The sequence below is a fragment of the Carcharhinus amblyrhynchos genome, chromosome 15, assembly GCF_965287045.1.
Source record: "Carcharhinus amblyrhynchos chromosome 15, sCarAmb.v2.hapA, whole genome shotgun sequence".
NCBI classification, from domain to species: domain Eukaryota; kingdom Metazoa; phylum Chordata; class Chondrichthyes; order Carcharhiniformes; family Carcharhinidae; genus Carcharhinus; species Carcharhinus amblyrhynchos.
Window position 1 is genome coordinate 11,832,943 of NC_137338.1, and position 26,203 is coordinate 11,859,145.

The 26,203-nt window shown below is 45.6% G+C and overlaps 1 protein-coding gene across 3 annotated transcripts in view; it reads left to right on the plus strand.

Moving 5' to 3' along the window:
* prdm15 (PR domain containing 15) overlaps nucleotides 1-26,203 on the plus strand; it is a 65,238-nt gene that overhangs the window by 21,667 nt on the left and 17,368 nt on the right. For 2 of the 3 annotated variants that reach the window (XM_080203406.1, XM_080203407.1), the window contains exons 6-17: nucleotides 895-994; nucleotides 2,733-2,846; nucleotides 5,620-5,718; nucleotides 8,914-9,123; nucleotides 12,409-12,556; nucleotides 14,131-14,249; nucleotides 15,522-15,616; nucleotides 18,829-18,916; nucleotides 20,798-20,965; nucleotides 21,987-22,075; nucleotides 24,220-24,351; nucleotides 25,257-25,391. In XM_080203406.1, the coding sequence (XP_080059532.1) occupies nucleotides 895-994; nucleotides 2,733-2,846; nucleotides 5,620-5,718; nucleotides 8,914-9,123; nucleotides 12,409-12,556; nucleotides 14,131-14,249; nucleotides 15,522-15,616; nucleotides 18,829-18,916; nucleotides 20,798-20,965; nucleotides 21,987-22,075; nucleotides 24,220-24,351; nucleotides 25,257-25,391 (1,497 nt within the window). The remainder of the gene's footprint in view (nucleotides 1-894; nucleotides 995-2,732; nucleotides 2,847-5,619; nucleotides 5,719-8,913; nucleotides 9,124-12,408; nucleotides 12,557-14,130; nucleotides 14,250-15,521; nucleotides 15,617-18,828; nucleotides 18,917-20,797; nucleotides 20,966-21,986; nucleotides 22,076-24,219; nucleotides 24,352-25,256; nucleotides 25,392-26,203) is intronic. The other variant, XM_080203408.1, reaches the window with a different exon arrangement.

Sequence of the window (26,203 nt, forward strand, 5' to 3'; positions counted from 1 at the left end):
GAAACATTGGCATTGCTCTGAACTTTGAGGAGATTGAAGGAGAATGAAAGGTTATGGTGGGATGAGATCTGGTGCTAGCTTGGATGTTCCCCGGGGTGTAGGTGGGATCCTGGGTGGTACCTCATGGCAGCTGTGATCGCCTTTGGGGTGCAGTGAGAAATTTCTCACTTTTGTCTTCCCTCTGCAATTGGCCGAGGGTTTTTTCGATCCTTTATATTTGGCTTTGAGCAGGAGATTACATGACTGACTGTTGGGAGCACTGTTGGGAGAGGTTGGCCAGGATGCCTCATTGCCCCGTGACAGTTTAGGACACCATTGATGGGTGAGATGTTCTTGTCCTGCCCATTCCTTCGTATGAAGGGTTAAAATGAATGATGGCACAGTGATTAACACTGCTGCCTCTCAGTGCTGGGGGCATGTCTTCAATTCCGGCCTCAGGTCACAGCCTGTGTGGAGTTTGCGCATTCTCCCCATGACTTGCCTGGGTTTCCTCCGGGTGCTCCGGTTTCCTCCAACGCTTCAAAGATGAGCAAGTAAGGTGGATTGGCCATGCCCCTTACTGTCAGGGGGATTAGCGGGGTAAATACGTGGTCACGAGGATAGGGCTTGGGGTAAGATTTTTGTTGGTGCAGGCTCGATGGGCCGAATGGCCTCCTTTTGCATTGTAGAGATTCTATGACTGGAAGAATTCTTACTCCCTGGTTTCAGAGACTTGATGAATGAGACATCAATGTATGCTTTCCATAGTTTTAAAAAAGACAAAGACGCAAGATTGTAATCACTCGAAATGTAATTCAGTAAATGAGGTAAACCAACTATACTGGGAGCTGTGGGTGAACTTGGGCCTGGGTCGTTTTACTATTAGTCTCAGGTTGCTTCTCTTCTCCTTCGCAGGATATCCAGCCTGGTACGGAGCTTCGGGTCTGGTATGCCGTGTTCTACGCGAAGAAAATGAATAAATTAATGCTCAAACAAGCAGCGCAGCCAGTGAAAGGTAAGGAATGGGAATACGTCGGCCAGGACTTGCTGGGACCGGGCGGTGAAAGAGATTGGTCTGCGTTCTTCTCTTTCTGAGCTGCCTGACCCTTCTCGTTGTAACCCAAATGGTAACGTTCTGATGGTGTAAAAGAGTGGGGTCAGGGGTCGGGGTGGGGGGAGGGCTGTGGTCAGCAACTGCCCTTCTTAAAATGAAAATAAAACTGCTTTTCGGCTCCTCCCATTTTGAGTGTCACAGGATTGAATCTCTAACTCACCTTCTTACTTCAATCAAAAACCACCGCCTTCTGCTAAATAAATACTTCCAGGGGTAATTATCCTGCTTTCTCAGCATCTGCTGCATTCCCATCAGACAAACTGACTGCCTGTAACAAAACACTACCCCTTCGAGCCGCTTCCCCCTTAAATATAAAATATATAAAATTGCACAGTATGATCACGTGGAGGGTAAACACCAATATAGTCTGGGCTGAGTAACCTGTTTAAATGTTACATTGACAGAGAAGCTAGAAGCAGGAGTAGGCCATTCGACCCTTCAAGCCTGCTCGGCCATTCATTTTGATCATGGTTGATCATCAAACTCAATATCCTGATTCCATCCCACCCCTCCATATCCCTTTAGCTCCATTGGGGTGGCACGGTGGCACAATGGTTAGCACTGCTGCCTCACAGCTCCAGGGACCTGGGTTCGATTCCTGGCCTGGGTCACTGTCTGTGTGGAGTCTGCGCATTTTCCTCGGGGGTTTCTTCCGGGTGCTTTGGTTTCCTTCCGTTCCCCAAAGATGTGCGGGTTAGGTTGATTGCCCATGCTAAATTGCCCCTTAGTTCCTGGATGCGTAGGTCAGAGGGATTCGTGGGGTAAATTAGAGGGGATAGGGCTTGGGTGGGATTGTTGTCGGAACAGACTTGATGGGCTGAATAGCCTCCTGCACTGTAAGGTTTCTATGATTCTACTTATTAGGCATTGGCTTAGCTATTTGACTGGTTTCTGTGCTGAAAAGATTGACATCTCTCCTGCAGTAGCATGCTGAGCTGTGGGTTTCTTGGATATTAGTGTCCCTCAGGCACTAAGTATCACTATACTTGGTCCTTTGTGGCCTAGGGGGTAATGATTTCAGTTTCACAAGCTCAGCATAAACCAGGGGTGGTTAAACTGAACTTCTCGCTGTGTATGACCCTATACCCAGTAATGTGGGAGGGTCGATTATTAACATTATTTAGAATCCACTCCATAGTAGTGTGCCAGTAAAACTTACACTTGGGTTAGATACATGGCTAACTTTAATTGATAAGAACTACTCATGCCATAACTCAGTCAATATAGTCAACATAGTCAACATCTTTTCCCAAAGGTAGGGGAGTCTAAAACTAGAGGGCATAGGTTTAAGATGAGAGGGGAGAGATACAAAAGTGTCCAGAGGGGCAATTTTTTCACAGAGAGGGTGTTGAGTGTCTGGAACAAGCTGCAGAGGCAGTAGTAGAAGCGTGTACAATTCTGTCTTTTAAAAAGCGTATGGACAGTTACATGGGTAAGATGGGTATAGAGGGATATGGGCCAAATGTTGGCAACTGGGACGAGCTTCGGAGTTTATAAAAAAGGGGCGGCATGGACAAGTTGGGTCGAAGGGCCTATTTCCATAAACGTCTGTGAATTGCATTTATGCTGTGACTGGTACAGAGATCAGGCCTGAGAGAATACTACATCTATCATGTGTAATCTCTCCCCCTTTCCCTAGATGAGAGGCAGTGTGAAATCGACGAGTCTAAACTTATGCCAAAGATCCAATATGTAACATCTTTATGTGAAAATACCAGCGGAGACGCTGCAGTTTCTCCAATCCCGACTCCGGGTGAGTAACTTTTCAACGCAATGCTGTTCAGCAGAAGGAGCCAAGATAAGCTGCTTTGGTTATGAGGATGTGCTTGGGGTGGAGTGGGAGGGGTGGGATGGGGAGGCTTAGAACAGGATGAGTAGCTTTATGGATAACACACGGTCTTCAGGATGACCTGGACTTATCCCAACAGCCTAAGGAGATCGGAGCGCAAGTTTCTGCGGTATTTTGCCCCTGAATGATTGATTTGGTGGTTTCTCTTTTGTTTTTATTTGGTCTGCTTGGGGATATTAAATTTTTTTTATAAAATTTTATTCCATCAGAAAAATCAAATTCAAATTGAATCAAGTTCATGGTCCCCATGAGAGGGACAAACATGATCCAAACTGGCAAGACAAGACTTTGCATCCATCTGGTCTCGATCAAACAAGATCCAAGCCGACAGGATGGGGCATTGCACCCCTTTCCCGAGCTTGATCTAATGCTTCATCTTAGCTAAAAAGCCAAAATGGCTTTGAGAAATTGCATCAGGCAATGGCTCTGTTTAACCTCAACAGCTACCTTGATCCTTTACTCCCCATTAGCCTGGGCAAACTACCGTCACACATATCAGCACACTAAATGGTTGGGCAATGGGATGGGATTGGATTGAATATGATGGGATGGAGAGAGGAGGGGAGATAAATGTCTGCAAATGATGCCCTGGCTGACTAAAAGATTCAGTGGAGATGTGCGTGGGATGTTCTTTTACACAGAGGGTGGTAGAGGCCTGGAATGCATTGCCAACTGAGGTGATTGAGGCAGATACGTTAGCAACAATTAAAACTTATCTGGATAGACTCGTGAACAGATGGGGAATAGAGGGATACAGGCGATTGGTCGAGATAGGACAACTTGATCGGCACAAGCTTGGAGGGCTGAAGGGCCTGTTCCTGTGCTGTACTGTTCTTTGACCATCATTACTGTGAGGCTGGCCTGATGGAACACATGTTCTTTTCATGGCCATTATTTAAGGAAAATAACTCTAAATTGGATACCCCCTTATCAAAATCAAGCACCTGGACATTGGGTCTAATGCAGTTAAATTTAGAGTTTATTCTCTCACGGGGTGAGGATGTCTCTGGCTTGGTCGGCATTTATTGCCCAACTCTAATTGCACTTGAATACTCCAATGACTTTGCTGGAGTACTGTGACTCAGAACTCCTTTCCCAACCCTTTGACCAAGCTTTTGGTTACCCAACCTAATTATCTCCTTTGGCGGCTTGGTGTTGAATTTTGTTCAGTAATACTCATGCAAACTGCCCTGGGACATTTAGTAGATTAAAGGCGCTAAACAAATACACGTTGTTGTTATATTTGCTCAAGAGCGTTTTTCCAACAGCCACAATCTCAAACAGTGTTTTGTTTCAGCCGCTATTTCTCCGGTAGCTCGGCACACTGTATCCTGAATCATTGCAAGTGACTATGCACCTATCATTTGTTACATAGTGGGTTAATGTGGCAGATTGCCAAGTGACCCTTTCACCCATGCATTGATTGCTGGGACACTGCCCTCCTCACGGTGGTGTTATGTTTTATTTCCCGCTGGAGCATGAGGAGAAGGGGGAATATCCCTGAATTTTATCCGTGGCACCATCCCACAGCTGAATATGGTGCAAGCAAAGGACGGTGTAAGCAACGATTTATCATTTGTAAGGGAGTCCTTTGATCCTAGTGGCCTCTGGGGATAAGGAACCTTTTGAATGTTGCTTGCAGTGAATGCAACAGTGCTAAAACCATCATACAAGAAAAAAGGCTGTTTTACCAACTCACCCCCAGATGGAGAAGGCTACCTGGAGGAAGAGCTTATCCATTCCAGAAGAAACTCTAGTTCTCCTGTAGTACCCATTTCTGAAATGAGTCTAGGATTCTCTCTCTCTGAACATGAAGTACCTTGGGATGTTTCATTATATTTAATGGTAGTCAGAAGTTTTTTCCCAGGGTGGAAGAGTCAATTACTAGGGGGCACAGGTATAAGGTGCGAGGGGCAAGGTGTAAAGGAGATGTACGAGGCAAGTTTTCCCCACAGAAGGTGATGGGTGCCTGGAACTCGCTGCTGGGGGAGGTAGTGGAAGCAGATACGATAGTGACTTTTAAGGGGCGAATGAACAAATACATGAATAGGATGGGAATAGAGGGATATGGTCCCCGGAAGGATATGGGGTTTTAGTTCAGATGGGCAGCATGCTCGGTGTAGGCTTGGAGGGCTGAAAGGCCTGTTCCTGTGCTGTAATTTTCTTTGCTCTATGCACCTGGTACGTTTAAGCCTGCACTCTTCCATTAGGGAACTTTCACAGGGAGTACACAATGTGAGTAGTATATAAATAAGTTTGTTTAGTTATTAGTATCACAAGTCAGCTTACATTAACACCGCAATGAAGGTATTGTGAAAATCCCCTAGTCACCACACTCCGGTGCCTGTTCGGGGACACTGAGGGAGAATTTAGCATGGCCAATGCACCTAACCAGCACGCCTTTCAGACTGTGAGAGGAAACCGGAGCAAGAGGAAACCCACACTGACACTGGGAGACTCCACACGGACAGTGACTTAAGCCGGGAATCAAACCTGGGTCCCTGACGCTGTGAGGCAGCAGTGCTAACCACTGTGCCACCGTGCTGTGTTATACAAGTGGTTGTTGATCCATTACACACATGGTGACCAAAACAAATCTTGTTTCCCCCCACCCCTCGTTCCCCAGTGTTTAATGGTCTGATATTTTCTATTATGCTTTATTTTGCTGTACTTGCAGTCAAAGATAAAGAAACTTTCATCGTTGCTGCTGTGGACCCAAACCAGTGGCCTTGTAAAGTCTGTTCTGCTGTGTTCCAGGAACCTCAACTTCTCACAGGTGAGAGCAGCTACATTTTGCCAGACGTAATGAGTAGACGGCCCCAGGAATTGGTGAAACAGTGTTCATTGCTTCTGAATAAGTGCATGAGTTTGTCTGATTGAAACGTACAAAAATCCTGAGGGGCTTGACAGCGTGGATGCTGGGATAAGGCCACGAGAAATAGGAATTGGTGCAGACCATTCGGCCCTTCAAACCTGCTCCCCCATTCAAGGGGATCATGGCTGATCCAGTGTTCCTCATGTCCCCTTTCCTGCCCTTTTCCCATAACCCTTGATCCCCTTACTAGCCAAAAATCTATCTACCTCAGCCTTAAATGCATACAATGGCTCTGCCCCCACAGCTCTCTGTGGCAAGGAGTTCCAAAGGCTTGCAACCGTCCGAGAAGAAATTCCACCTCATCTCAGTCTTAAATTGGCACCTTTTATTCTGAGACCCTCTGGTCCTTGACTCTCCCTTGAGGGAAGACATCCTTTCAGCATTTACCCTGTCAAGGCCCTTAAGAATCCTACATGGTCCAATGAGATCACCTCTCATTATTTTAAATTCCAATAAGTAGAATCCCAACCTGTTTAAACTTTCTTCAAGACAATCTCTCCATACCAAGGATCATCCTAGTGAACTCGGAACTGCCTGCAACTAAGTTGTATCTTTTGTTAAATAAGGGGACCAAAATTGCTCACAGCGCTCCAGATGTGGTATCACCAGTACCTTGTAGAGTTGCACCAAGAAACCTTTGTATTCCATCTCACTGAGGAGGCTTCGGGCCAGTCCACATCCAACAACCTGCTCTGAAAACTCTGCCCATGCTTTGTCAGCTGTGACAAATTCATAAGAACATAAGAAATAGGAGCAGGAGTAGGCCATCTAGCCCTTCGAGCCTGCCCCGCCATTCAATAAGATCATGGCTGATCTGTCGTGGCTCAGTTCCACATTCCCGCCCTCTCCCCATAACCCTTAATCCCCTCGCTTATCAAAAACCCATCAACCCGCGTCTTAAAAATATTTAGCGAGGCAGCCTCCACCACTTCAACGGGCAGAGAATTCCAGAGATTCACCACCCTTTGAGTGAAGAAGTTCCTCCTCAACTCCGTTCTAAACCGCCCCCCCGTTTATCTTGAGGCTGTGCCCCCTAGTCCTACTGTTCTTTCTGAGCGGGAAGAGTCTCTCCACCTCTATCCTATCCATCCCATTCATCATCTTATACGTCTCAATGAGATCTCCCCTCATTCTTCTAAACTCTAACGAGTACAAGCCCAGTTTATTCAGCCTCTCCTCATAGCTCAACCCCCTCAACTCCGGCATCAGCCTAGTAAACCTCCTCTGCACTCCCTCCAAGGCCAAAATATCCTTGCGTAAGTGCAGCGACCAAAACTGCACACAGTACTCCAGCTGCGGCCTCACCAATGCCCTATACAGCTGCAGCAAGACCTCCCTACTTTTATATTCAATCCCCCTCTCTACGAAGGCCAGCATCCCATTAGCCTTCCTGACCACCTGCTGCACCTGCAGGCTGGGTTTTTGCGACTCGTGCACAAGGACCCCGAGGTCCCTCTGCACCGTCGCCTGCTGCAGTTTTTCGCCACATAAGTAATAGATTCACATAAATTCCACCACAGTAGCTGAGACAATATATAACATACTGCTTAAAAAGAAGTCAATTCGTCCTGTCTCCTAATGTTAACAGATCCTTCAAAAAAATCTTTAGGATTCAAATCAGCATCTTCCCCAAAATTAATCACTTGTTCCTTGGACCGTACATTATCTGTGTACCATGTTTCATTACGATCCATCCATTAGGTTTTGAGATTCATTGTTCACAAATAGACAAAATAAAGTGGGCAAAAACATTACCTCTGCCCACCTTCTATGGCAAAAGAACTAATGGCGACAGGATGGGAAAAAAAATTATGCAATGAGATGTTACAGTCTGGAATCTATGACTGAAAGGGTAGTGGGAGCTGATCTAATTCATAAAAGGAAATAAATAATTGGAAAACATTAAAAGGCTATGGAGAAAGTGCAAGGGAGTAGGACTAAATGATTAGCTCTGCCTAAGAGTTACCAAGACACAGCGGACTAAATAGCCTACTTTGTTGTAAGCATTTCATCATTTTACATAAAGAATGATAAATAACTGGGATTGACCGCTGGCTAGCATATTTGGTTCAGAAGGACTTGGATCATTCAAGAGTCAAATGATTGTAATTTTTTAAAATTTATTTGTGGGACATGGGTGTCGCTGGCTGACCAGCATTTGTTGCCTATCCCTAGTTGCCCTTGAGAAGGTGACGGTGAGCTGCCTTCTTGAGTGATTGATACAACTGAGTGTCTCCCTCAGCAATTTCAGAGGGCAATTGAGAATTAACCACATTGCTGTGGCTTTGGAGTCACGTATAGGCCAGACCAGGTAAGGATGGCAGATTTCCTTCCCTAATGGACATTAGGTGGGTTTTTCTGAAAATTGACAATGGTTTCATGCTTATCACTAGACTCTTAATTCCAGATGTTTTAAAATAGAATTCAAATACCATCATCTGCTGTGGCGGGATTTGAACCCAAATCCCTGGAACATTAGTTAAGCCCCTGGATTAGTAGCCTAGTGATAATTCCACTAGGCCATTACCTCCCCATAACCTGAGGAGGGATAAGTGGAATGGGCTGAATGGCCTGTCACATCCAAGCCTAGATCAGTATGGTATGTAATGTTAAACCTTGTGGGCTCCGTGGCACCTTAGGTAGGATCCAGAGCTGAATTCAGTTTTGGACTGATGGGGGGTATCATTCTGAAATTAATATTTGGTGTTGGATCAGGCAATTAAAAACAGAAAATGAAGGAAAAACACAGCAGGGTGGACTGTGACTTTGAACAACATGTAAAATAGCCGATGTTGAATCTCACCTCTCTGGATATCAACAGAAAGGGAAAGAAAAGTAAGGGAAGGATGTAAGACGGACCATCACCTGCACAAAGTTGGCATCAACTTCAGTAGGTATTTAGGTCCTGACAGACCTGCTGCATTGTCCTCGCATGCTCTACTCCAATTTTAAATCAACAGTGTTCATGACCCTTTTTCACCTGACCTCTATGATAAGATGATGGCTTATTCAATAACCACCTTTGCTTTGGCAGTGAGCGCTCTTGTCCATTGTTTAAAGATAGCATTTTTGTTTTTAAAATTTGGATTGCTGCAGACCATCTGATGAGTCACTTGGAGCAGGCTCAAGGAATGCCAGCCCACCCGGCGACTCCTGCTAAAGACACGGCTCCTCTCAGCTCCGACCTGGCCATCATTGAAGTTGCTGCAAATTTGGAACAGAAGCCAAGGGGCAGAAGGCCTCGAAAGCCCAAGCTACGTAGGGACGAGCCTGAACCGTTGCCCCCAGACCCGAATCAAGCCACAGGTTTGGACTTCAACTCTCTGTGGGTCTTATTTTGCAGGAAGAATGCAGTTTGAACTGCTGGTGAGATGGGGGCCCGTCAATAGTGATATTTTGCTTTCAGTAATGCAATCTTGATATTGCAGAACTTTTAACCATCCGATTCTTAAAAAAATATATTGTTTGCACGTTTACTTTGAACATTAGGAATTTTAGTTACTGGGAAAATAATTTTCAGAAGGTAGTTTGTGGGAAGCAGCTGCCAGATTGTGTCAACCAAGTAACAATTTTACACTGGCTTGAGTCCATTCTAAAAGTGGCGAGAGGAATTTATAATGAGGGGGTGAAAGTTGACTAATGCTGTTATTAACATGTGACTAACATGTGATGTACAACAGGAAGTCAAGTTGTGCAGCGAGAAGTACGTACTATAAGTTTTTTGATAATATGCATCGCGATTACACATGGGTCATTTCCGATTTTTTTTGGCATTCCTGTTGTGATACTTGGGAATGCATTTCTGTCCCTCCGCCCATTGTTTTGTCTCTGACTGCGTCAGAAATTTGAGTGTGTCACCAATTAGACGCAGCATAGAGCTCTGTCTGCACAGCAGAACCTCAACAGCACTTAAAAGTGCATCGCTGCTTGAAGCATTGCTATCCTTTCCCTTATCATAGTAATCTCGACTCAGTGAAATCATCGAGTTACTCCCCGTTAGTGCTCAGGTCAAGATGTGGATTTCTGCAGCTAGAGGTCAGCCTTGATAATATTTTTTTTTGATTTTGCAGCTGTCCGTGGTTGTCCTGTCATCTGAGTGTGTCACCCTGAATCATTATCTATTCCTTGTGTGAAAAGGGTTTCTGCTCCAGGAACTGAACCAATAATTTAGGTTGAAATCAGAGTGCAGTATTAAGGGGGCAGCGCATTTCCAAAGGCACTGTTACTTATAAACGTGCATATGCAGGTACCGAGCATTCACTTGGAAAGAAGGAGATGGAAAAGATCACTTGACCCATCAGTAAATATCCTATCTTCATCGAAAGAGGCAATAGCCTGCTTTGTACAGAGCCTTTCATTCAGGACGTCCCAATGCACTTTCCAGCCAATAGAGTAGTTTAGGAATTCAATCACTGTTATGAGCTGCCAGTTTGCGCAGCAGGATTTGTGAAAGCTTTGACAAAGGGTCACCTGGACTCGAAATGTCAGCTCTTTTTTCTCCTTACAGATGTTGCCAGACCTGCTGAGATTTTCCAGCATTTTCTCCTTTGGTTTCAGATTCCTGCATCTGCAGCAATTTGCTTTTATTTAAGCTAGTTTAGGGGATTATTTCCCCAGTTGACCAGTATGTTACGTTGCCCGTGCAGTTTTAAGCTCGTTGCCTGAACAACACGGGCAGGCGAACCAACCATTTTTGAATGTTTTTCAATCAAGGGCAGGCATGGTGGCACTGCTGCCTCACAGCGCCAGGGAGCTGGGTGCAATTCCGGGCTTGGATCACTGTCTGTGTGGAGTTTGCGCACCTCCCTGTGTCTGCGTGGGTTTCCTCCAGGTGCTCTGATTTCCTCCCACAGTCCAAAGATGTGTAGATTTGGTGGCTTGGCCATGCTAAATTGCCCCTTAGTGTCCCAAGATGTGTAGGTTAGGGGGATTAGTGGGGTAAATGTTTGAGGTGACAGGGCTGGGCCAGAATAAGATGCTGTCAGAGAGTCAGTGCAGACTCACTGGACCGAGTGGCCTCCTCCTGTAGGGATTCTATGATATCACTGATGAAAGGGAGGCCTGGAGCAAAGGCTTAGCGAGGAATTAGGAGTTTCTGGAAGTGAGGTATGGTGGTGCTTTTGTGTCTGGAGAGAGTTTTTTCTGTAATAGTTCACTATACCGTGGAGCTTACAGGATAGTGCTGTCTCTTGGCATCGTTGATCTGAGTCCCTCTGTTAACGTCTGCGCACGGCTCAGCCCCATTTGCAAAGCTGCAGATGGGTCTAGTCAACTCAGCAGGGGACACCTTCTCTGAGGAGCAGGACAGGGGACAAAGAGAGAGGAGGCCTGGTCGCAGGTATCATCATCCTTGGGCAGAGGCGCTGGCACAGGCTCAGCAGGGAGGGCAAGAAGGATATTCCCGCAGGTGAAGCCACTATCCCACTGCCAGGGTGTATAGACAGTGGTTAAACTATCTGGACGTGGCAGTGGTCCACTGCCACAGGAGTCTACAGTTTTTGAAGGAAAGCCATAATGACCATCACCCAGGTGATTGAGTCGGAGGTGGCCTCCGCCTATGGCATAGGTTGGCTGTAAAGGTTACTGTGGCTCCAAACTTCTATACCTCCACAACGTTTCTGGACTCTGGAGTCTCACGGTCAACTGCCCACAACTGTGTGAAGCTTGTGACTGAGCAGCGGATGAGAATATTCATTCATCTCAGGATGGCCCATGTCAGCCAAGCTGAGCGGGCTTTGCTGCAATTGCAGGGTGCTCCAGATCCAGGGTGGCATCGATTGCACCCGTATGGCCATCAAAGTGCCAGCCAGGAAATTTGGTCACTTTCAGTTTCTTCTGTCGTGCGTGCACATCACAAGGGAAATCCCTACTCCCTGATATTCAGGTGGATGTTAAAGCAGCGATGGCAGACTTGGTTTCTTGGAAAGGGGAGAGAGCAAGTGGAGCTGCTATGGACCTTAACCTGGGTATTATGCATACTTAAACCTGTATCAAACACTAGTTTGACCCCACCAGCTGGAGCATTGTGCCCAGTTTTGGCCACCACACTTTAGGAGGGACTTGATAGTCTTGCAGAGCGCACAGAAGAGATTTACTGGAATGGTTACTTGGAGAAGTTGCATTGTTCTTCCTGGAACAGAGGATGTGAAGAGGAGATTTGATAGATGTGTTTAAAATCCAGAGGGTTTAGAAAGAGTAAATCAGGAGAAGTTTGAAGGGTTGACAACCAAGGAAGTGTAAATTTAAGATGACTGGGAAAAGCCTCAGAGGCAACATCAGGGAAAAAGTATTTTACTCAATGAGCAGTTAGGATTTGGAATGCCCTTCCAGATAGGGTGGGAGGGTACAGTTTCAACAATCGTCTTAAAGAGATTCAGGTAAGTACTTGAAGAAAAAAATGCAGGGATATGGCGAAGGAGCAGACAAGAGAGGCTGACATGATGGGCAGAATGGCTTTAGTCAGTGCTAGATTGTTCTGTGATTCTACTCATTGACAAGAGTAGAATCCGGGTTCCAGTGGGGAACTTATAGCTTTATGACCTATCACACACTATTCTTTCTCTAATTCTTTTTCCCCACATTTTCTTGCAGTGTCTGCGAGTGTTGTCAAAACTCCTTCGACCGTTGTACCTTCGGAAGCACCTGTATGTGAAGGAAAATTGGGTGAAGTGTTGAATCACGGAAAAATATTGAGAAATGGCCGTCATGTGCGTCCCAGTTTGAGGCAAGTCCCAAGAAGGTGAAGATTTTATTTACTTGCTGCCTCTCTGCTTTCTCCCTCACCTCACCCGCTACCTTCCAACAGCCTGTGTACCACTGGATGCCGTAGAATTTTTTTCCTGCGATGGAAAGACTTTCTGGGGAATTTTGGGACAACATCAGGCACAGGGTCCTTGTTCAGGGGATGCATCAGGGAGGTGGGAATCCAGGAAAAGGGAACCTAGCCCTAAAATCGGAACTAGACCATTCAGGGGAGAAGCTGGGAAGCATATCTTCGAGGAGAAGAGCAGTGAAAGTGTGGTATGTTTCTCACAAAAGCAGTAGGTACTAGCTCAGTTAATAATTTTAAATCTCAGCAAAGCCAAGGCAGATGAATAGAGTGAGGATACAGATCAGCCATGATTCCCTGGGATAGCAGAATAGGCTGGAAGGGCTGAAGGGTCCAATCCTCGTCTTATAAGCACCAACATTTTTTTTATTCTTTCGAGGAAGTTGGGCATCGATGGCTAGGCTAGCATTTATTGATTTGATTTGACTTATTATTGTCACATGTATTAGTGCAGTGAAAAGTATTGTTTCTTGTGCGCTATACAAAGTGTTCTGTACATAGAGAAGGAAATGAGAGAATGGAGAATGTAGTGTTACAGTCATAGCTAGAGTGTAGAAAAAGATCAACTTAATGCAAGTTAGGTCCATTCAAAAATCTGATGACAGCAAGGAAGAAGCTGTTCTGAGGTATTGTTTTCCTTAGTCATCCCTAATTTGGGGCAGCATGGTGGCACAGTGGTTAGCACTGCTCCCTCACAAAGTCAGGGGCCCGGGTTCAATTCCGGCCTCGGGTGACTTCCGTTGTTGAGTTTGCACGTTCTCCCTCTATCTCTGTGGGTTTCCTCCGAGCGCTCCGGTTTCCCCCCACACTCCATCGATGTGTAAGTTATGTGGATTAACCATGGCAATTGCATGGGGATAGGGCGGAGGGGACTGCCTGAGTGAGATTCTCTTTGGGAGAGTCAGTGCAGACTCCATGTACCGAATTGGCTCTTTCTGCACTGTAGGGATTCTGAGGTGGATTAGGGTAGGCGGACTAGCCATGGTGAATGAAAGAGGTTGCAGGGTTGAGCTTGGAGGGAGGGAAGTGGCGTTGAGTGGTGGCGAGTGCAGGCCTGGATAAGATGCACTTTCAGAGGTTCAATGCAAATTTGATGAGATGAATGGCCTCCTTTTACACTGTAGGGATTCTATGGTCCTTGAGAAGGTGGTGTTGAACCACTCCCTTGAGCCCACAGTTCAGAGGGGATTGCCAGGATTTTGACCCAGCGACAGTGAAGAAACGGCGATATAGTTTCAAATCAAGATGGTGTGGAGCTCAGAGGGGACCTCTTGCAGGTGGGAGGGGTGTATTCCATTGAATCTGGTGCCTTTTTAGGTGGTAGATTTTGCGGGTTTGGAAGGGATAGTTGGAGTTGTTTCTGTGCTATAAATTCCGTGTGGTTCTATGGGAGAAGACCAGTAACATTTCTTAATCTAGATCTTTCTTGTGATTCAGTGCAGTGTCACTGGGATTAATGTGTGTATTCATGTACCATCCCACAGGCCTGACACACGCAGGAAGATTTTGAGGGGTCTGGGTGATCAGCGAGTCTACCAATGTCACCTCTGCAACAAGTTCTTCAACAACAGCAGCAACCTGAAGAGACACATTCGTTCCCATGGTAACACCACCGTCTTAACATCAAGCCCTGTTATTTAAAAGAAACAAGTGCTTGAGGCAATAAAATGACTGCTGTCAGGTGGATATTTTCCATAAGTGTAAATACAGTGTCCCACTAATATGTGTAAATATATATGTGTAAATACAGTGTCCCGCTAATCTGGAAATGCTTTATACAAATGCACAAATGTTCTTCCCCCCTAGTTGTTATATCAAAAGCAAAACTTCTGTCCTTTTACTCTGGCGGTGATGCCCTTGTTGGGGTTTGGCATAGGACACTTGCTTGTTCTTGGGTGCCATGGTTTTGTGGTTTTTGCACCACGACTCTGGACATTGAATGAGGAGTCTGCTCTTCACAAGTAGACTTTTCAACAGCAGCCACTGGATAGCAGACAGCAGTGTCAATACCTGGTCAATCCCCCTCTACGCTGCCACTTTCAGCATGCATAAGTCTTTCATTAGCATGGGCTAGACACAGAGCAAAGGTCGCTGCACAATGATTCATAAAGAATTCCCAGGCGAGCTACAACATGGGTTGAATGCAGAGAGACTAAACTTCACAACCTTCTCATATGTCCCCAGGTCAGGAACAGGAAAGCTCTCCCAACTATTGTCTGGGTTAGATACAAGGGGCTGCCAATGGTTAGTACTGCTGCCTCACAGCTCCAGAGACCTGGGTTCAATTCTGGCCTCGGGTCACTGTCTGTATGGAGTTTGCACGTTCTCTCCGTGGGTTTCCTCTTGAGTGCTCCGGTTTTGTTCCGCAGTCCAAAGATGTGCAGGTTAGGTGGATTGTCCATGCTAAATTGGTCCTTAGTTTCCCAAGATGTGTAGGTTAGATGGATGAGCCACGGAAAATATGTGGGGTTGCAGGAGAGAGGGTTTAGATTAGATCTCCGTCAGAGAGTGCGTGCAGAGTCATGGCCTGAATGGCTTCCTCTGCACTGTAGGGATTCTATGAAATATGGAACAAAGTTCTTTCCACATTCATTTTAAGAGCATCTTTAGCAAGAGTTAGATGCAGGGTAAAATTCCTGTTACAGTCTTCTTCATACATGTCATAGAATTCTACCTAAAATCACTATTGCACAGTGACCTACTGCGCTCTTTATGTACCATTACCAACAGATATTGATTTATCCTGTCAAGTCACGAAAGGGTAGAGACCCATCGAGCTTCCCTATACTATTGCTGAGGCCAGTTGACACATGCTGCGTTTGCCCCTTTGATAACAGGATCAGGATCTGTTCATTTGATTCTCCTCTGTCAACAGGCGATAAACTTTACAAGTGTGATGAATGCGAGAAAGAGTTCAGCCGGAAGGAAAGTCTGAAACAACACGTCTCCTACAAGCACAGCAGGAACGAGGTGAGAACTGAATCACTGATACAAGTTGCCCCATAATTGAATTTCCCACAGGAATGTAAGCAAATTTTACTAGTTAGTTAGTTGGCTTGGGTAAGAACGTAACATCCCTTTCCTTTTCTCTGTGTCATGCAACACGAGGAGGGGAAATAGTGCGGACCTCAGATCTCTTGTATTGAGCTTGTAATTACCTACCAGGAAGAAGCCTTTAGTTTCCGAGTGTAAAAGCTTGATCGAAGATCATCACAGCATTGTGAAGAGTAAGGGCGAAGATGAGGCAAATCGAGAAGTAGTTTGGGTAGATCTTAAAAGTCCTTGGATTGCACAACGAATCGAAGGTTGAGGGAGACAGACCTGCAATTATAAAGTGCCTTTCACAACCTCAGGACATCTGAAAATGTTTCCTGGCTGTTAAAGTACTTTGGAAGTGTAGTCACTGTTGTAATGTAGGAAAACATGGGAGTTAGTGTGCATATAACAAGCTCCCATCAACAAAGAGCAACGTGATTGTGGCTTGATTAGCCGTTGTAGTGCTGTTGCTTGAAGAATAAAAATTGACCAGGGCAATAGGACATCCACTGAAGTGAGTCAGATGGTTTGATATCTCATCCAAAAGATGGGACCTCCGACACCCCAGTGCTCCTTTGCACTAGGGTGACAGCCTATTCTTTTTCTGTTCATGTCTTTGGAGTGGAACTTGAACCTTTGGGCTTAGAGGCGAGAGTGTTACTGAAGGAGTCACGCATGACACGGAGGATGGAGTTCCATAGGTTTGAGATCCTGAGGGGGCTAATCTTGAGTCGTAGACGGTGCGATGTATGAGTAGATATCATGGTTGAGGTTTAGAGATGAGCTTGGAGGAACTATCTGCTTGGCATCTCTGTAGAACAGCACAGCGGAGGTTGAGAATTTGGCTAAGCATGTGTTGAAGGAAATTGGGCAAAATTAGCCCTGGTTTATTCAGCCTCTCCTCATAAGCCAACCCTCTCAACTCTGGAATCAACCTAGTGAATCTCCTCTGCATTCCCTCGACTGCCAGTATATCCTTTCTCAAGTAATGATTGAGGCAATAAAATGACTGCTGTCAGATGGATATTTTCCATAAGTGTAAATACAGTGTCACGCTAATCTGGAAATGCTTTTTATAAATGCACAAAATGTTCCTCCCCCCTCAGTTACATCAAAAGCAAAACTTCTGCCCTTTTACTCTGGTAGGGATGCCCTCTGTTGGGGTATGGCATCAGGACACTTGCTTGTTCTTGGGTGCCATGGTGTTGTGGTTTTTGCATCACAAGTCTAGACATTGAATGAGGAGTCTGCTCCTCACCTCATCCACAAGTGGACTTTTCAACAGCAGCCACTGGGTAGCAGATAGCAATGTCAATACCTGATCAATCCCCCTCTACACTGCCACTTTCAGCATGCACAAGTCTTTCATTAGCATGGGATGGACGCAGAGCAAAACGTAGCTGCACAATGGTTCATAAAGAATTCCCAGGCGAGCTACAGAAATCCTATCTATCTTTGACGCTACCTGTTGCCATCAATGTTCACCTACTATCAACCCAAATATAAAATCCAGTTTCATACGTCCTGAATTTTTCTAAAAAGCATAACATAAAGAATTGGATTTAAGAAACAAATCTGACAGCTTTTACAAAGGATGGGCTGAATGGCCTCTGTGCTGTATGACTCTATGATTCTAAAGTAGTGCTTTCCTTTGATATTCTGTTCCCGACCTTCTCCTTCATGGGAAACACGGTGGCAGCATAGGTAGGAATCGACACTCATGGGATCTGGAGTTGATGTTGGCAACTCCCCAGGCAACTCCCTCCCAACACTGCTGCCCCCTCTGGTGGATCTGTCCTCCCGGTGGGACAGGACATATCCAGGGATGGTGGTGTCTGGAACATTGTAAGGTACGATTCCATTAACGTGACTATTGTTAGGCAATCATCCTCAGGGTCGTGTCTTCCTGCCCAAAGGAGGACTTGGCAGGGTCGACAGGGCTGGGATTGATGTTGCTGTTTCTGGTGCTGAAGTTGATTCTTGGTGGTCCGTCTGGTTTAATCCCTTTCTCGTAATGGTTGGACACAACTGTGTCGCTTGCTAGCCATTTAAAAGTCAACAATGTTGTTGTGAATCTAGAGTCACCTGTAAGTAAATCAGATTTCTTTCCCTAAAATGGGCGGCGCAGTGGTTAGAGTGCCGCCGCAGAATGCCAGGCCTCGGGTGACTGACTGTTTGGTGTTTGCATGTTCTCCCCGTGTCTGCATGGGTTTCCTCCAGATGCTCCGGTTTTCTCCCACAGTCCAAAGATGTGCTGGTTAGATGGATTGGCCATGCTAAATTGCCCCTTAATGTCACAGGGATTAGCAGGGTAAATACATGTGGTTACAGGGGTTAGACCTGGATGGGATTGTTGTCGGTACAGATTCAGTGGGCCAAATGGTCTCCTTCTGTACTGCAGGGATTCTCTGATTTTATGATAAACTTAGATGGATTTCTAATGATAATCAACAATTAATTTCAGATTTTTAAAGAATTGAATTCACATATTTACCATTTGCCGTGATTGGCATTGAACCCAGGTCCCCAGAGCATTACCCTGTGTTTCTGGATTAATTGTCCAGCAACAATACCTCTATGCCAGTCCCTCACACTGACACATTTTGGAACTGTAAGGTCAGTGTTCCAACAGGCAATACTATTTATACACTCCATTTTGAAATCTAGCCCATTGTTTTATCCAGATAACCACACTAGCTGTTAAAACAGTCATAGCATTGCATCTCTATTATATCCTACATATTGCAATTGATTTTTAGATATGCAGTTTATTACATACAGATATTGCACTGTATTCCAGTTATACCACACATCTTATTGTTATTACATAATGTGGAGATGCCAGCGTTGGACTGGCGTGGGCACAATAAGAAGCCTCAACACCAGGTTAAAGTCCAACAGATTTATTTGGAATCTGATGAAGGAGCAGCGCTCTGAAAGTTCGTGATTCCAAATAAAACTGTTGGACTTTAACCTGGTGTGTTGAGACTTCTTACTGTTATTACATATACCAAACTAATCCACCAGTTGTACTGTGTGCAACTTTACTGTGCTAATTATCAGGTTTGCTAGTTAGCAAACAATATACCAGTCATTGTGGATCAGTTACATGCGTATGATATTGTGGCTGCTATTTTTTTCCCCAGGTGGACGATAGCTACCTATTCCAGTGTAACACCTGCCTAAAAGCTTTCCGTATCAGGACTGCCCTGGAGTTTCACAACTGCCGAACAGGTAAAAGAGTTAATTTGTTATTAGAGGAAGTGGATGGCCTTGTTAGAAAAGCATTGTTGTTTGGGTACATCAGTTACACGTAAGCTTTGTCCAGTGTTTACCCCTCTCTGTCCCCACGTGGTGTACTCCAAAGATTTAGCAATATCAAAAAAGTAATTGAGTGGGTTTGGTTGTTTACATTAGAATTAGGAGCAGGAGTAGGCCATTTGGCCCCTCTTGCCTGCTCCACCATTCAATAAGATCATGGCTAATCTTTTTGTGGATTCAGCTCTACTTATCGACCCGCTCACCATAACCCTTAATTCCTTTACTGCTCAAAAGTTTATCCATCCTTGCCTTAAAAACATTCAATGAGGTAGCCTCAACTGCTCCACTGGGCAGGGAATTCCACAGATTCACAACCCTTTGTGTGAAGAAGTTCCTCCTCAACTCAGTCCTAAAGCTGCTTCCCCTTATTTTGAGGCCATGCCCCCTAGTTCTAGTTTCACCCACCAGTGGAAACAACTTCCCTGCTTCTATCTTATCTATTCCCTTCATAATCTTATATGTTTCTATAAGATTTCCCCTCATTCTTCTGAATTCCACTGAGTATAGCCCCAGTCTACTCAGTCTCTCCTCATAAGCCAACCCTCTCAACTCCGGAATCAACCTAGTGAATCTCCTCTGCACCCCCTCCAGTGCCAGGATATCCTTTCTCAAGTAAGGAGACCAAAACTGTACACAGTACTCCAGGTGTGGCCTCACCAGCACCTGATACAGCTGCAACACAACCTCCCAGTTTTTAAACTCCATCCCTCTAGCAACGAAGGACAAAATTCCATTTGCCCTCTTAATTTCCTGCTGCACCTGCAAACCGATTTCTTGAGATTCCTGCACAAGGACACCCAGGTCCCTCTGCACAGCAGCATGCTGCAACTTTGTGTCATTTACATAATGGTCTATTTTGCTGTTATTCCTGAGATTCACATTCCAGGCAGGAGTTCTGAGAGTCCTTTCAAGTATTACACTGACTGGGATCAGCCAACTTAAATCTATCATCATCCTCATCAAAATGACCAATTGTAACATTTCTCATAACATCCGAGGCTCCCCTTTCTTATTCATAATTATGGGGTCTATCAGAAGAATTCTTCATATTCAAGTATTTATCCATTTCCCTTTTGAAGTTTATGCCTGAATCAGTTTCTGATACCCCTTCAGGGAGCGTGTTCCAGATCTTTATAACTCACTCTGCAATTAAAAAAACCCTCCCCTCATCTGTCTGGATCTTTCGGTATTTACTTTAACTCAGTGAAAAAACAGCTTTAAGATAAGTGGCAAAGCAATTGGAAGGAAGTGGGTTTTTTTTATGGTTGTTTTTCATCATCTCTAATGCACTGTCTAAACTCGAATCCGCTGTCGGGTTTGATTCCCGGCTTGGGTCACTTCTGTGTGGAGTCTGCATGCTCTCCTCGTGTCTCTTGAGTGCTCCGGTTTCAAAAGACGTGCTGGTTAGGTGCATTGGGGATGCTAAATTCTCCCTCAGCGTATGCAAACAGGTGCTGGAGTGTGGCGATTAGGGGATTTTCACAGTAACTGCATTACTTGTGACAATAGTAAATAAACTTAAGCTTTAGAAGGGTGATGGAAGCGCATTTAATAGTGACTGTGAAACGAGGAATTGGATGGATACTGGAAGGGGAGAAAATTACAGAACTATGCAGAAAGAGAAAGGTAAGTGGGACATATATTTCAAAGAGCCAGCACAGACACGATGAGCCAATTGTCCTCCTTTTGGATTGTTTGATTCCAGATCGTAAACATCCTTGCCTGTATTGCAATCTGTCTTGCCGCCAATTTATTTATTTCCTCGTGTACCTTTGTGTGCTTTTGTTTATTCAGACGACAAAACATTCCAGTGTGACATGTGCTTCAGGTTCTTCTCAACCAACAGTAACCTCTCGAAACACAAGAAGAAACACGGGGACAAGAAGTTCTCCTGTGAAACCTGCGGAAAGATGTTCTACCGGAAGGACGTCATGTTGGACCACCAGAGGCGTCACACGGAAGGTACACTGTGGCATGTGGATGGCCCCTGCTGCTTTTCTGTGGGCTGTTGTGTTGATCTGTGGCAAGAGTATGCATTTGTACACCACTCCAGACCTGGTTGTAGAAACATTGGTTGCTTTCTTTTGTGGTTTTAGTAAGTAGGTCAAATCTGGACATCCTCTTTACTTAGCGCGGGAATGTACAGGAATCAAACCCAGGTCCAGGAGCTGATTGATTTATTATAGTCCCAAATATTGGTGTACAGTGAAAAATATTATTTCTTGAGCTCTATCCAGACAAAGCATACCGTTCATAGAGAAGGAAGTGAGAGATTGCAGAATGTAATGTTACAGTCATAGCTAGGGTGTAGAGAAAGATCAACTTAATTCAAGATAGGTCCATTCAAAAGTCTGATGGCAGCAGGGAGGAAGCTGCTCTTGAGTTGTTTGGTACATGATGTCAGACTTTTGTACCGTTGTCGATTGTCGGAAAAACCCATCTGGTTCATTAATGTCCTTTAGGGAAGGAAATCTGCTGTCTTTATCTGGTCTGGCCTACATGTGACTTCAGAGCCACAGCAATGCAGTTGACTTTCAACTGCCTTCTGAAATGGCTTAGCAAGCCATGCAGTTCAAGAGTGACTAGGGATGGGCAATAAATGCTGGCCCAGCCAGCAATGTACATGCCCCACGAATGAATGAACCTCTAGGTCTCATGCACACTGTAATTCTGCTTAAGTTATTCCTTTTGTTAGAGCTGCAAAATTCAGGCAAGCTTCTGTCCGTACTGCATACCCTGGCTCTCGTAAAAAGGGGCACCTGATTTATTTTAAGGATTTGGTATTAACCCTAAATTTACATGTTACTGATTGACAGACTAGTGGGAATAATTTACCCTCCCATCACCATTGTACACTTCAGTTCACTGCACACTGGATGGTTATCATTATGTTGGTGTTATCCAAACCATTGCTACGTTGGACATGTCTGATGGAAAGACACTTTTATTTTCAAGTTAACCTTTCCAATTTTTTTTTAAATAGGTGGCAAACGTGCAAAAAAAGATGAAAGTGAGAGCAATGGAATGGTGAAGTACAAAAAGGAACCGTCAGGGTGTCCCGTGTGTGGAAAGGTACGAACAATGTTGGATTGATTTCTTTTGTTCTTCCAAACAGTTTTATCTGGATGTTGTTGCGTCATTCTCGCCACTCAACCATCCCCGTTCTCCATCACTGACCCACCCAATAAACTCTTAAAACATTTCACTCTCCCTCAGAATTACAGTGTGAATGAGACCGAGAGCATTCATTCATTCATGGGACATGTGCGTCACTGGCTGCGCCAGCACTTATTGCCCATCCCTAGTCACCCTTGAACTGAGTGGCTTGCTAGGTCATTTCGGAAGACAGTTGAAAGTCAACCACATTGCTGTGGCTCTGGAGTCACATGTAGGCCAGACCAGGTAAGGACGGCAGATTTCCTTCCCTAGAGAACATCAGTGAACACTTCATTTGACATTTACGCAGTTACTGATCTGTCTGGATTGCTGCTCCCCACTGACAGCTGGGCCGAGATTCTGCCAAAAACACTCTTAAGTGTCGAATTCCGGAGTAACTCCCGTTGTTCTTTTTTAGCAGAATTTCCAAAATGAATTTCCCACACTCTTTGCATCACAGAGTACCCTAGTGAGATTCACGCTGAAAATCCAGGGTCCGGGGCTATTCCCGCTGGAGAGGCGGGCAGCATAGCGCTGAGTGGGCCATTGTGCGTGCATCGATCTGTCATAGTGGAGATCGGTGCAGGTGCAGTAGCTCCGCACTGCCAGCCTCGTGATCGCTGCAGTGATCCTGCAACGCTGCCCCTCTGACCCACGCTCTGATCGCTGGCCCTCTAGGCGCCCGCAGGCTAGCCCCGAATCTCCCGCTTTCCCACCTCTCTCCTGGCCGGCTTCGATCTCCCCTGTAGCCCCCACCTCACCCGATGGGCCATCGTGATCGCTGGCCTTCCAGATTTTTGCAGGCTAGTCCCTCCCCCCAGCCCGATGACAAGCCCCGATCGCCGCCACTCCACAGTTGGGACCATTGGCAGAGGGACTTTACCCTCCCCGCCGCACCCCCCCATTCCCACCGATCTCCCACCCGGCCTCACCCCCTTGTACTGCTTGATGCCTGGTGGGCAGTGCCAAGGTGCCCTGTGGGCACTGCCACTTTGCCCCTTAGGCAGTGCCAGGGTACCAGGCTAGGCTGGCAATGCCCAGGGACCGCTCACCTCCAGGCTCCTGGGGGATCTTCAAGCTGTCCTTCACTCCAGCAGGGTCGGGCCATCAATTAGCCGGTAGTGGGTAGCTGTTGAAAACCCCACTAGAGTGAACCACTCCTGGCAGAGAAGGGGGTAGTGGGGCGGGTGGGTGGGGGGGGCGCGAAACGCGCTAGTGAGTCCAGTCCCACCAATGAGATTAAAATGAAAATTTAAATATTTGAAGAGGCTCTGCTCCAGAAATCAGCGTGGAACTGACGCTGCCGGAAATCCGGGACCCGGAGCTCTGTGGAGGCTATTGCACCCAGCGGGAAGCCAGCTAAATTTCCTCCGCACTGTCTTCCGGCCTGCTAAGCTGCTAGAGCAGTGCAGCGGGCTGGGAGAATGGCCCCCGCCCCGCACACCAGTCTTTAGAATGTTGCACAATGGAGACATTTGGAAAGGCAGGTAAATGGCGAGGGAGGGAAATCACTTGGGGTGACCTTTATGGCTCGTTGCACCAGTTGATCGGGAATGACAGACTTCCTGAGTTGCCTGTACAATTGCGCCCCTAAAGCTCAGCACCCGGCTTCCTGGCAAAGATGTGCAGATTAGGTGGATATGCCATGCTAAATTGCCCCTTAGCGTCAGATGAATTAGCAGGGGTAAGTACGTGGGGTTACAGGGAAAAGGGCATGGATGGGATTGGTGACGGTGTAGACTTGACAGGCTGAATGGCCTCCTTCTGTACTATACCGATTCTATGAGAAAGAGGCCATTCAGCCCATCGCATCTGCACCGTCAACAATCCCACCTCGTTCCTATCCCCATAACCCCTCGTATTAGCCTCCCTGACACGAAGGGGCAATTTAGCATGGCCAATCCACCTAACCTGTGCGTCAGTCAGATAAGGCTACAAGATGAATTTCCCATTTAGTATGTGGGCAGAAAATGATTTTGAAGTTTGGAAGAAAGCACTTACTCCCCCTTGATGCCTGTTGATATTGATGACCTGCGTTCTGTTTTACATTTTGTTGGCAGGTATTCTCTTGTCGAAGCAACATGAATAAACACTTGCTGACACATGGGGACAAGAAGTACACCTGTGAGATCTGCGGGCGCAAATTCTACCGTGTAGATGTCCTGAGAGATCACACTCACGTCCATTTTAAGGTATGTATTTTTAAAAGACTAGAGCTAAGAGGTACTACAATATGTTGATCCAAAAATTGCAGTTAACATTGGCCTGAAGATGCTAGCTATTTCCAATGGCCTATGTGTCTGTTTCCTGTAGTTGGTTGGATTTCTTGGTAAATTAATTAATTGGTTTTCCAATTGGATACCTTTCACCATTTATTGTGCAATAAATATTGATTGTAAATTAATTTTTAAATTAATTCACGGGAGGGGGTGTCGCTGGCTGGGCCATCGTTTATTGCCCAATTCTATTTGTCCCTGAACCGATTGGCTTGCTAGGCCATTTCAGAGGAATTTAAGAATCAACCACATTGCGGTGGATCTGGAGTTACATGTAGGCAGGACCTGGTAAAGATGGCAGATTTCCTTCCCTAAAGGAACCAGATTGGTCTTTACAATAATCGACAATGGTTTTATTCTCATGATTAGGCTTTTAATTCCTGATTTAGTTTTTATTGAATTCGAATTTCATCATCTGCCGCGTGGGATTCGAATCCGGGTTCCCGGAGCATTGCCCTGGGCCTCTGGATTACGAGTCCAGCGACAATACCGCTACGCCACTTCCACACAAATATAGCTTTGTATCAGAAGCAAGGTCTTGCTTTTACAAAGGTATCACCAAGTGCTACCAGAGTATCCGGTTCTGTCTGCCCATCACCTCTTGATGGAGACACAAACACTGGGCAACTGTGCCAGGAAACTAGTACGGTTGCACCCTTCTGCAGTCACAACTACGAGATAAGGTGCCTTTCTGAGCAGGATCGAAGTCAGGTGTGTGGGTTGATCCAGAAGTGCGGGAATCACACAGTACCCAGAGTGACCCTCCCAGCTTACCAGAAGATAAGCTCCTCGTGTAACGTCCCCTTCTGTCTTGTGTACAGGACATTCCACTGATGAATGAGCAGCAACGGGAGCAATTCATCAGCAAACTTGGGATCATGGTGGAGGAAACAGAGGAAATGTCAGATGGAGTAAGCGAACCCATCCCACATAAATACAGCTGCAAGAAATGCCAGGTATGCCTTTCTCTGATATCGAGATTCCTCATTGAAGGACATTTGAGATGCTCCTTTAAACATGACTTTCTGACTGAACATTTGGTCACCTGTCCTGCTAATCTCCTTACGTGCCTCGCTGTGAAACGTTATTTGATAATCCCTTTTGTTTTTTTTTATTAGAGTCACAAGTAGGCTTACATTAACACTACAGTGAAGTTACGATGAAAATCCCCTAGTCGACACACTCCAGTGCCTGTTTGGGGATATTGAGGGAGAGTTTCATAAAATCATAGAATCGCTAAGGTGCAGAAGGAGGCCATTCAGCCCATTGAGCCTCCACCAACCACAATCCCACGCAGACCCTATCTCCGTAACCTCATACATTTACCCTAGCTAGTCCCCCGACACTAAGAGGCAATTTAGCACGTCTGGCTAACCTGCACATCTTTGGCCTCCTTATGTCCTGTAGGGATTCTATGAATTTGCCATCACCAGTGCACCTAACCAGCACAGCTTGATGCACCTTGTGGTATGTTTTACCATGTTGAAGGTGTGAAGAAGTTGTTTTCATGTATGTTATGATCCTTGGCCAAACTCCCAAGTTGTTGGCAGGATCCGGTTAGCAATCAATAAGAGTTTGAGATTTAAGACATTTTTTCAGAGAGGAAAGCTGCAATATTCCATGAGTTTTGAGAGAATAAAAATAAACCTTACTATAAAAGGTCAAAAAATCAAAGCAATGTACAATAACTATCTTATTCTCCAACATTCAGGGTGAGTACGAGGAACATGTGAATTAATAAGCCAGCTGTGGTCAAACATGCTATGCT